The 12409-nt window shown below is 34.7% G+C and overlaps 1 protein-coding gene across 1 annotated transcript in view; it reads left to right on the forward strand.

Moving 5' to 3' along the window:
- LOC117174366 (regulating synaptic membrane exocytosis protein 1) overlaps positions 1-12409 on the forward strand; it is a 522514-nt gene that overhangs the window by 475695 nt on the left and 34410 nt on the right. Inside the window, exon 19 of the mRNA XM_033363427.1 lies at positions 2146-2325. Within this exon, the coding sequence (XP_033219318.1) occupies positions 2146-2325 (180 nt within the window). The remainder of the gene's footprint in view (positions 1-2145; positions 2326-12409) is intronic.

Consider the following 12409-nt stretch of genomic DNA (forward strand, 5'->3'; position numbering starts at 1 on the left):
ATGTATGACGTCACTCTGGGGGCTTCAAAGCTTTGTGTGATCATCAGTGATAAAGAAGGGGAGGGATGAAAAAAGTTTTTAAAATTCTTTGACATAGTTGTAGAACGGCTTCTACAAAATCACTCATTAACACACTGAATTTGTCTAATTGTTTATAATGGACCATGCAACCAGAATACATTTCTGAATGCAATAACTTCCTTATTGTATCATGTGTATTTTTTAATTTAAATAAATAATGTAGTGTCTACAAATGAATTCGATGCCTTTACTTCGATCTCTTGCAACTCTTGGTCAAGCATGAAATTATTCCTGCTCTAAAATTAGTTTTACTGAGCGAACTTTAAGCTTTAAAATACAATTTAATAGGTGGCGGCCCTGTCGACTTAACTCAAAAAGTGGTTAATGAATACAAGCCCAAGTGCGAATTGCCGGAGCTGAATATACGGCCCAGTGTTGGTCCAATTTTTGCAGCCAAAGGTCGGCTAAAGTTATTAGGCCAATGTCGGCATTTTAATCGACCCAGTGTTGAGCCAGTGCTGGCAGCCTATATTGGCTATTTATATTTGCCGACCCTCCACCGATGCTTGGACCAGTATCGGCACTTTATTGCGCAAAATCTCACTTCTAGTACGGGGAACCATGTTTCACAAGGATCAGCCAAAGTCTGGCCCAGTGACGGCGCATTACTGGGCCAAGTGTCACTTTTACCACGGCAAACCATGTTTTATTTAAATCGGCCCAATGTTGCGCCAGTGCTAGTAGCCTATATTGGCTTTTTATATTTGCCGATCCTCCGCCGATGCTTGGCCCAGTATCAGCACTTTATGGTGCCAAATCTCACTTTTAGTACGGGGAACCATGTTTCGCGAGGATAAGCCAAAGTTTGGCCCAGTGACGGTACATTACTGGGCCAAGTGTCAATTTTACCACGGCAAACCATGTTTTATTTAAATCGGCTCAATGTAGAGCCAGTGCTGACAGCCTATATTGGCTATTTATATTTGCTGATCCTCCACCGATGCTTGGTCCAGAATCGGCACTTTATTTCGCCAAGTCTCACTTTTAGCACTTAATAAACAAATCTTACACAAAACATAAAAAAATGTATCGAAAAATTGTCAAAGTTCACGATGAAATTTGTTAAGCTCCGTCATTAAAAATTTCAACTGTTTATGAAAAATTACATTTCCTTTAATTGCAAAAAGTTGCAAAGTAGGCTAAAACGGAAAAAAACGAAATATTACGCAAATAAAAATTGTAATCGATTTGAATTATTTATTTAAAAAATATTGTATTGCTACTCCTGTTAACAGTTCGTATACTTTACATTTACATTACGTCGCATAATAATAAATAATTAGAAAAAGAGAGCTTAAAATTTTATTCTTTAACTTTTCTGAATTGCAACTTATGAGGATGGCTCTTTCACAGAGTTTCAACTTGTCGGTTTAGCGCAGTGGTTAGCACTCCCGACTGCTAGGCGATAGAATTAGGTATATAGATGTAGGTTCGATACTCCGTAGCGTTAGAAATTTTATTTGTAATATAACGTTCAAAGTGTGATATATGTATTCAATCTAAACAGGACTATCAATATTTATATTGAAAGTACTCGAAATTAATTAATAATTATTTTTTAAATACCTTTTTTGTCATATCCTTAGACCTTATACTATGGTAGTATTGATACCCAATGTTGGGCCGACAATGGCTGCCAAGTCAAGGCCATAGTTATCAATCCGGCAATGGCGCGACGATGGCAGCTAGATTTAGTCCAATCCTGGTACCGAGTGTTGGGCCAAGAATGACAGCCAAACCTTGACTGTCAAGTGCAGGCCATAGTCATCATTCCGTCATTGGCGCGATAATGGCAGCTGAGCTTCGACTATATTTTTGCCGACTATGGGCCAAGGTTGGGCCGTATGTGACTTCGCACTTGGGAGGGTGTCCGAGAAGGAAGATTTGAGAAAAAGTGCATTCTTTTTGCATTCCATTTAAAAAAAAATGCAGCTGAAGCGAGCGAAATAATTTCGTTAAGTCTTAGGCGACAGTACGGTGTCACATAAAACGTATAAAAAGTGGTTCCAGACATTTTTACTATTTAGGTATCATTTAATTTGATATGTTTAATCATATTTCCAGGTGGAAGTATTGGCGAAACAGAAATACCAGTTTACTATAATCGAGAACGTCGTCGTAGTTCGGTGGCTCGGCATGTTAGAGATCCCAAGGATATCTTTGAAGGTCTCAAATCCTTGCAGTCTACTAAAGGCGAGTTAGGAAGGACTTTGAGTCTCACCGCAGACAAGAGACGCAGCAGCAGTGAGTAATTTCTCTTCATCGCTTCATTTGCCATCATTGTACCAATATTCGTCCTGACCTCCATTAGATCTCATGATCCATCTGCTCACTCCAATCTCTCCTATTTCTAGACTAATCAACAATTTATCAGCCATGCATTATTACCGTTTCTCACAAGCATCCTTAGCTGGTCTAATGACCTATGAACGCTCGTGTAACATAATAAGTGTTGAAGCATTGCTTGCATCTCACATTTTCTGTCTCTTAATGTGTATTCGTCCTTTCTATTTGTCCTCGTCTCTTGTCAACATTTCTCTGCTTCACTTTGTCGTACATATCTTACACATATTTTGTACATATTTCTTCTGTATTTAATTTTTTTTTTCGTCTTCTTGATTTTCTTCTTCTTCCTTATTTTCTCTGTGTCACCTATGCTCTTTGACCGAGCGAACGTCAGTATTTTCCTTTCAGGATTAGCAATTTATTTAAATTTCAAACTTCTCAAAAATTCGTTCGCGTCGAGAAAACCTGAAGTTCTAAAGAAGTATATGTGAAAATGGTGTGATTTTGAACGTACACTTCTGCGTGACTGGGATGAATTGTCCCAGGAACAAGACCAGGATCGATGCATAAGCACATGTCATGTTTTCGTAGTGTTGCTATAAGGGGTCGTACATAAAGTACATTACCAATTTTAGGGAATTTTTGACACCGCAAGCCAAATTTTTCAGAAGGCAGGTGAGTTTTCAAGAAACAAGTTCAGACTTGACAAAGTTCCAAAATAACCCAAAAGACGAATTTAAAAAAAAAACAGTTAAATTTTCGAACAAAAGAAATCACACTGTAAAAATAGTTTCATTTTTTCATTTTTTACTACTTCTAAAAGATAAATATTGAACAAATATTCAAAAGTTTATTTAAATTTTTAAGCAATGAGCTGAATTTTAAAAAAAATACTTTTGACAAAGTACTTTTAGTTCAACTTTTAACCAAGTAGTTGCATTTCCAACAAAAAAGTGGTATGATTTTGCAACAAAATAGTTACATTTTTAAAAATAATTTTCAACCAATTAGATTAATATTCTACCGAAAAGACGAATTTTAAACAAACTGCATGAATTTTCAACAAAATAGTTTAATTTTGAAGTTAAAAAGAAGAATTATCCACGAAACAATTGCATTTTCAACCTAATTATATGATTTTCAACAAATAGTTAATTTTTTACCGAATAGTTTATAAACAAAATCAAAAGCTTATTTTCCTATATATAATATAAGTTTTTACCAATTTTAACAATTGTAATGCCGAAATCACAAGTTTACTAAAATACAGTTCAATTTTGGCCAGCAACTATAAATTTTCCAACAAAAAGTTAATTTAAATTCCAATATAGTTAAACAATAAAATAATATTAGAAATCTTCAACAACAAAAATTAATTTTGTACCAATCAGTTCAACTTTAAAACAAGTAGTTGATTTTTTAGCCAAAAACATGAATTCTAAACGAAATATGTAATAGCTGATATTTCAACCGAAAAATATGTTAAATTGAAATAAAAAACAGTGAGATTCAAACAAAATATACTTTTTAATTTTCTACAAAATCGTGAAATCCTCAACCACTACAGAATTATTTTTAGTGCGAATCTAATCGTCCAGAGAGTCCATACATTTTAAATCAGGAAAGATCTACAAGAAAAAAAATAATTTTCAACGAAAGATGTTAGCATTTAACCAAATAGTAGAATTTGTTATAAAAATATGATATTTTAACGAAGAAGGTTAATTTTCTACTTAAAAAAGATTAATTATTATATAATTATTTAAACTTTCCGTTTTCACTATTTTCAACAAAATAGTGAATTTTTCAATTAAAGAAATGAAGCTTCAAATAAAAAATAAATTTTTAACAAAGTACTTAAACTAACCAACTAGTAAAAAAATGTAATATTGGACTTTTCAACCAAAAAATATTAACCCTTAGCCCAAAATAATTGGATTTTCTTCTTGTGGGTTCTATCAGTTCAGTTTTCATTTAAGCAAAATTCGCAAACCCAATTAAAATTTATGATCGATAAGCTTACTAAAAGTTATGTAAGTTGATAACGTTACTTCCACTTACTTCCCATCGGTAAACCACTCACCGTGATTCTTGGCGCAACCCCGTTAACCCTTATTTTGGTAATACAGTTTATAGGCGGCCCCTTTAGTGCTTCATACTCATCAACCCGTTGAATGTAAAACACTGCTGGAATCATCGATTTACATTGCTTTATCGACTTTTTTTAACAATCTCATTAATTTTATCGATTCCGAAATGTCAAATAAGGGCGAATGTGTAAAGTTAGAAATGATCTCATTAAAAAATGTAGGTACTGTTAATGAATTAGTGATGGACTGACGTAGGTAAGCGAGGGAGCAACGTATTTTCACTTTAAACTCAATTAAGTAAAAATTCTAATTTACAAAAATAAAAATCAGTCGATATATGAAAAGGCTAGAAGAGATTCTACTCATTTACTTTTACTATAATTTAATTTAATCCAATTCAGCCATAATCAAAATTCCAAATCGCGATTCGAATCACACACGTCACTTTTGATACAGAAAAAAATATTTAAATTGTTTTAAAAACTTATCCCAGGCATAGACTCTGGAAGATGCGACCACACTCGGTTTTAAAACGATCGATTCCGATGAAAATACAAATTAAAAGTAATTTGTTTCGTCACTTCTCGCAACATCAGAAAACGATCGAGTCGAGAAAATCACTTGATTTTATAATTATCTGAAAATGCAATAACACTTGACATTGTGATAGTATCAGTTATTTTAATTAAGAACACTTTGTGATGCAGTATGAACTTCGACTTTAGAATTTACAATTATTCGCGAGCGTGGTATGAAATACAATTGTGTCCCATTTTGGCTTTTTAATAACCTCTCCCACTAAGAGTCAAAACCAGCCCGAGACACAAGGATCAGGACTTGAGCCAGTTATAAATATCAATGTAAAGAATATAGCTCGCTGAACTTGGTCAAAGGAGAGGCCAAGAGTGCCTCGCACAAAAGTCGAAACTGAAATAAAAAGAGAAAGCTGGATACCGCCCAGCCGAACAAGCGAGCCACCATTAGCGGTCGAGGGGGTTCAAGCAACAGATCCTAAGAAAAGTGACCGTGTGGAATAATAACGCCTGGGATAAACTTCCAACATTCAGAAACTCAATTAGGAATAGTGAACATTTTTCAATTAGTGTAAAGTTAGGTATGGTGCCAGTGTGAGGAATGGTGTAAAGGTGTCAATTACAAAAAATTCCAGCGTTTGTTGATTTTCATATTAGTTTTTTTTTGCATAACATGACCTTATTTGATTGAAAAAATAGTGCTGTGATCAAATTTTTGTTTTAAAATACGCAACAGAATAGTTATTATGAAAAAAAAACAGTTTTCGCGAAAACAGATGGAAGATTCTTTGGCAGAAATTAAGCACTTACATCATATTTTGAAATACTTGAAGGATAAAAATGATAGATTCTAATAGTATTTCTCTGAACTTCTGGTATCATAAATTGTTTTTATAAGCTTTCTAAATATATTAAAATTTAATAAAATCTTGCAACATGAAATAAGGGCATAATGTTCAAAAAAATGTGTGGAGATCGTGACAGTTCTTACTGGCAGGTCGGTAATTTGATCAAAAATGTAGAAACCCTCAGAAAGTTAATCATCTTGTGAATCTCGTAATTTTAATAATGTTATACATATACTGACGAAAATCGAGCGTGAACTAAAGTTATATTTAGTAATAATACGGAAAGTACCAAGTTCACGTTTTATTCGTTTGAAAAGGACTATTATTTGAAATTCATGATTATAACCTACAAATATAAAAAATTGTCGTTATAAAGGTTATAATTGTATTTTCATTTCTATTTACAATTTTCCATTAAAATATGCTTGAAAAGATTCTCTTTACTTAACCGCGCAAATTCATTTTTTAGCCTGTTGAAAGAGACCAGCATGTAAACTTTGAGGTTATAACCTAAAAATATTAAAACTTATTCCTACGAAGCTTTTTTGTTCCCAATTATAATTTCTCATTTCAAGTACACTTCAGAAAATTCTCTTTATTTACTATGGTGCTTCTAATTACATGGGTTAAATAATAACTTAATAAATATGTTTTCGAATATTATTGATCAGTACCTGTTTTGAATTTTTTCGCCTTTGGTAGCTGTCGATAAGCAAGATAACTGTTGAGGACAATGGCAGATATTTACATGCTGAATAGAATTTTCAATGAGTAAGAGTTTAAAACTAGGTTCTGCAACATACTTTACTTTTAGTAGTGAGAAAACGTTTACTTAGAGTTGAACATGTCTCCAGTAATTTTTCTTCATTACATTATACTCTCAAAAATTATTATATTGTACAGTTTTTATTCTACAATGATCATATTACTAAAATAAACCAGCAGTAGTATAAGGGACAACATGCCCCATGGTATGGTGTACAGTCTCTAAATTTCTTAGAGTCAGATCCCACTGCAATGGTGTGAATTATCACTCCACCTTCAAACCAGTAGTGAGCTTATCACTTTGGAGTGGAGCTTGACATTTAATTGGAGTGAAGAATGACTGTATGGCTTAGAGTGACTTTTCACTCTAAATGGTGTGGCTGGTCGCTGTAAATGGTGTGACGGGTCGTTCCAAATGGTGTACATTCTATGGGTTAAATATATTGTATAGATTTCATTAATTATTTTAAAAGTGGATAAACGCTAAAACAATATACAAACATTTATTGCCTTAAACAATTTTTTAATTAGTTTATAAATATAATGAATACCTATATAATATAAAATAAGAAGTGAAAATATAATTTCAATAAAATTCAGAAAATAGAATGATTAAAAATAATAACACATATCAGTTTCTTAAATTTCCATCTCTACTGGAACGCCACTGTTCCTTATCCTGACACAAAAATCAGATTACATTATTTTGTATAGTCCCAAGTGCGAATTGCCGGAGCTGAATACACGGCCTAGCGTTGGTCCAATTTTGGCAGCCAAAGGTCGGCTAAAGATATTGGGCCAATATCGGCATTTTAATCGGCCCAGTGTTGAGTCAGTGCTGGCAGCCTATATTGGCTATTTATATTTGCCGATCCTCCACCGATTCTTGGCCCAGTATCGGCACTGTATTGTGCCAAGTCTCACTTTTAGTACGGGGGACCATGTTTCACGAGGATCAGCCAAAGTCTGGTCCAGTGACGGCACATTACTGGGCCAAGTGTCACTTTTACCACGGCAAACAATGTTTTATTTAAATCGGCCCAATGTTGAGCCAGTGCTGGCAGCCTATATTGGCTATTTATATTTGCCGATTCCCCACCGATGCTTGACCCAGAATCGGCACTTTGTTTCACCAAGTCTTAGTTTTAGCACTTAATAAACAAATCTTACACGAAAGATAAAAAAAATTTATTGAAAAATTGTCAAAGTTCACAATGAAATTTGTTAAGTTCTGTCATTAAAATTTGTTAATGTTTATACAAATAACATTTCCTGTCATTGCAAATAGTTGTAAAGCAGGCTACAACGAAAAAAAAGAAATATTACGCGAAGAAAAATTGTAATCGATTTAAATGATTTATTTAAAAATTAGAGTATTGATATTCCTGTTAACATTTCGTGTATTTTACATTTACACAACGTCACATAATAATAAATAATTAGAAAAAGAGAGCTTAAAATTTGGTTCAACTTTTCTGAACTGCAGCTTATGAGGATGGCTTTTTCATAGAGTTTCAACTTGTCAGTTTAGCGGAGTGGTTAGCACGCCCGACTGCTAGGCGATAGATTTAGGTATATAGATGTAGGTTCGATACCCCGTAACGTTAGAAATTTTATTTGTAATATAATGTTCAAAATGTAAAATTTTAAAATTCAGTCTAAACAGGACCATAAATATTTATATTCAAAGTACTCGCAATCAATTAATATTTATTTTTTAAATATCTTTTTTGTCATATCCTTAGACCAATCCGGCAATGGCACGACGATGGCAGCCAGGTTTGGTCCAATACTGGTACCCAGTGTTGGGCCGACAATGGCAGCCAAACCTTGACTGCCAAGTGCAGGCCATAGTTATCATTCCGTCATTGGCGCGATAATGACAGCCGAGCTTCAGCAATATTTTTGCCGACTATGGGCCAATGTTGGACCGTATGTGACTTCGCACTTGGGGTATAAATTATACGTTGTTCAATCCCTTCTGAGCAGCTTAATACTTTTTTGTAAAATTTTAAGTAAAATATTTCAAATGTATACTTACCCGACTGTCAGTGGAGAGCTGTGTTGTTGAATTTTTAAAGACTTAAGAACTCGCAGTTTCCTCGTATACTTGATTTAACTCCAAGAATTCCGCCAAAGCGAAAGGAGTTTTACCAGAATCCTAAAGAAACACATTTTGTAATTAAACATTGACCCTTACAGCACATTTTATTAAAAAATAGCCCACATATTTTCGATAAAACACTAATATGTAATAATAATTGCATGACACTTACTATCACAAAGTCGGATGTGCTCATCGCTGCAAAAAGCATAATTTATTTACACTTAAGCGCCCGGAAGTGTCAGCTACTCTACCACAAAAGTGAAAGTGTTACTCATCTAAATGGAAAATTACAGGGCGAAATACGCTAAACTGACGCGCTGCTCCCACCACTGCTCCCACCACTGCGCTTCCATCAAACTGCACTGGTGAGGAAATGACGTCACAAAGTTGTCGCACTAGTTGGTGTGACTTCACAAAGTTGTCGCACCAGTTGGTGTAATAGGCATGGTCGCTGTTATTCGGTGTGGAAAGAGCCACTGTATTTCGATTTGAAAGAGTCACACCAATGAAAAGAGTCAAGCTGCTCACTTCCATGGTGTGACCTGACCACTGTATTGGAGTGAATGTAGCACACAAACCATTCATGCAGTGAAATTTTGACTCTAAGACATTCAGAGTCTGCTAACCAAAATTCAAGACCAACGAATTAATTAAATATTATATCATGACGTAGTTGAGAACCGGTTTTGAGTAAGGAAATATGTAACCGCATAATGTGAGCTTTCCACTAAAAAATACACACATCAAAATGACATTTCACTTATAATTTCCAAGACATTGCATTCAAAGCCTGGCACCATACCCCACTCTCCCCTATAAAACTTATTTTATATTTTAACTAAATCAAATCCAATAGGTTCACCGAATTATGAACAGGTACGTACTTTTATATCTGAATACTGAAAAGGGAGCTTCGACATCATAATGCATCACATATTATATCTTGCGTGATACACGTTACATGTTACATTCCAGTGTACAAATTTCCAACATGAAGACATGAAATCGCACGCTCACATCGCCGTGCTTTTACGTTAACACTGATGCTATCGAGTCATCATCCTGGTCGAGTTTCGTCAGGCAAATCAGCGTATATATTTGTATGTAGCGTTTGTTTTATTCGTTCATTCCTCTTGTATCTTTTAGTGTTACTCTTCTTCTCTTGTGCGTCCATGAACTTCCGAACTTCCGGCTAAAAACCTGCAGCGTACACGAGAAAATATAAAAACGTGAAAGCCAACATCCCCTTTAAAAGTGGTAAAACAATTATTTATTCTATCAGCTTATTCATGTCGGACTCAAACATATTAAACTTTCACTTTTTTTAAACTTTAATTTTTCATGACTCGAATAATAATCACGTTTTTATAATATTGCGGATAGACCTGTTGAAAAACTTGACGCCAAAAAGAACATCAAAAACTATGTGGCGAATAGCGTAAAAAACAACGTCGCAAAAACATCCGGATTAAAAAAAAAGTTACATTGAGATCCCATTGGAACCCAATACAAAGTTCCGTTAAAGTTTTAGATATCAGAAAAATCAGTATTTAAGAAGCAACTTTTCTTAATGGACAGCTACCCTTATTTGTACTGAAAAAATCAGACTACTTTTACCTAGACATGTTCCATTTTATTTTTTTCGAAATTCTCACAAGTGCTGAAAGGGATTTATGTACGAAAACTGCTAGAATATGACTGAAGAACTGAGAGATCAAAATATGTCCTGTTTTACCAGAACTTTTTTTAAGACAAAAGTACCGGTAAAGTCCTACTTAATTTTTTGGCAACATTTTAACACTTGAACAATTTTCTAAAAAAAATAAAATGATACTTTTCCTAGAGAAAAAAGCGATGCTTTGAATGTTTTTTTTTTGTACTTTAGTACGGCTGAAGTACTATTTTTTTCTTTATAAATTATCTAACTTGTTCAAATGTCAAAAAAAATTAATGCAGTATTTCTAGTACTTCTTCCACTTTTTGGGCTTTTAAAATTCCTCGAAAAAAGATTTTTTGCAGTGGGCTTTTAGGCAGGACAAACATCTTAAACGATGTCAAACACTGTAATAGTTTTGATCATATAAATTATTTTCATGAATGAAAAAGCCTTTACAATTCTAATTTAGTATTTTTTTTCTATATTGTACTTGAGTAAAAAAGAAATTGAGTATAATAAAAGTAAAATTCGTTAATCCTAACATGTATTGAATTACATTTCAAAATAAATGTACCTACATGTATTTCAGACGTATTTTTTAAATGGTTTTCATCATAAGCTTTCGCGCCATTTGTGCCACAGTTTTACCAGTTATTTTTGACATCAAGTTCTTCAAAAATATCTTTGAAAGGAATTTTCCCGGAAGTGCATTGGCTTAACTGCGCATTTGTATACACCACGTATTTTGAAATCGATATGCAATTGTTAATTATCCTGCTGCCAACAATAAAAATGCCAACACAACTAAAACAGAAAACAAACAAAACAAGTCGATTTTCGATCAAATTGATCAAATCGATTTCTAGCTGGTTACGCAACGTTCTGATCGTTATATGTGCGTCGGTGTCCGCTTGGTCGTCAGAGAAACTTTGGGCATCAAAGAAATCCTACTTTTTTATTCAATTGTGTTTTTTCTCTCTTTTTCCGAAAATGCAAATAAACGCGATAACTGCTCGTTCGCTCGGTCGAAATGCGAATCGATCGATCTGCCACGAACTACCAACCACGACCACCCACCACCGTTAACTACAAATAGGGGACCATCGTGTCCCGGCACGATCAGGAGAGTCCGTAGTCCCATCAGTTATTGTGTGGCAGTGCGACCCTGTGTCTCCGAGGACCGGTAAATCGGCCTCCTTCCCTCTGCCGCACGCCACACCACCCCGATAGATTGCACTGGCAAGCCACTGTCAACAACCATTTCCGGCTTCTGGTAAGATGTAAGATTTACTTTTCCACTTCACTTTTTTTATTTTTTTCTTCTTTACTCTTTTAAAAAAATGGTATCTTCTTTCGCAGCACGATACTTCAGTTGGTGCTTCAAATATTGTATTTTTTATTCTTAGGGTAAATCATTCGCGAATAGATCGTCTGGGCCTGACACAATGGCAGAAAATTCACATTTTACGTTCTTAAAAGTCTATAGACTATTTTTATTCGGTTTCTAATCGGTAACTATTGGATGTCGAGTAAATTCCGAAGTGGATCTGATTAGGATCCGATGTGTTGTATAGACTGTACTGGAAGTTTATTATCTATTAGATCCCAATTAGCAGGTCTAATTCCAACGTGTGTTGGGTAAAACTGCATAAAAGGTAGATCACCCTCGATTTTGTTTAAACTCTTATATTTTATGTATTTTTTCACGCTGAACACGAATTTGGCCGAATTTGGCCCAACACCCTTCTAACACTTTTTGGTGTGGGTAGCGTAGGTTTGGGAAGGGGGATGAAAAAGAAGTCGGACTACCTTCAAATTTGGAAATATTTCGATTGGGGGAGATTTACGACATTCTGGCACCTATGGCCTTTTCCAATTTTTCCATAAGCCCCCCTAAATCATACACCCCCTCCCACATACAAAAGCTATTAGAAAGGGGTTGCGGGTGGCAGCGAGTGTTAAATGCCCCCCAGTCAGGATTGTTTTGAATTCGAAGGCAACCCGACATCTTTTACAACTGTTGCATAGCCCCCCCCCCCTCT

Source organism: Belonocnema kinseyi, chromosome 6 (assembly GCF_010883055.1).
Source record: "Belonocnema kinseyi isolate 2016_QV_RU_SX_M_011 chromosome 6, B_treatae_v1, whole genome shotgun sequence".
Lineage (NCBI taxonomy): Eukaryota > Metazoa > Arthropoda > Insecta > Hymenoptera > Cynipidae > Belonocnema > Belonocnema kinseyi.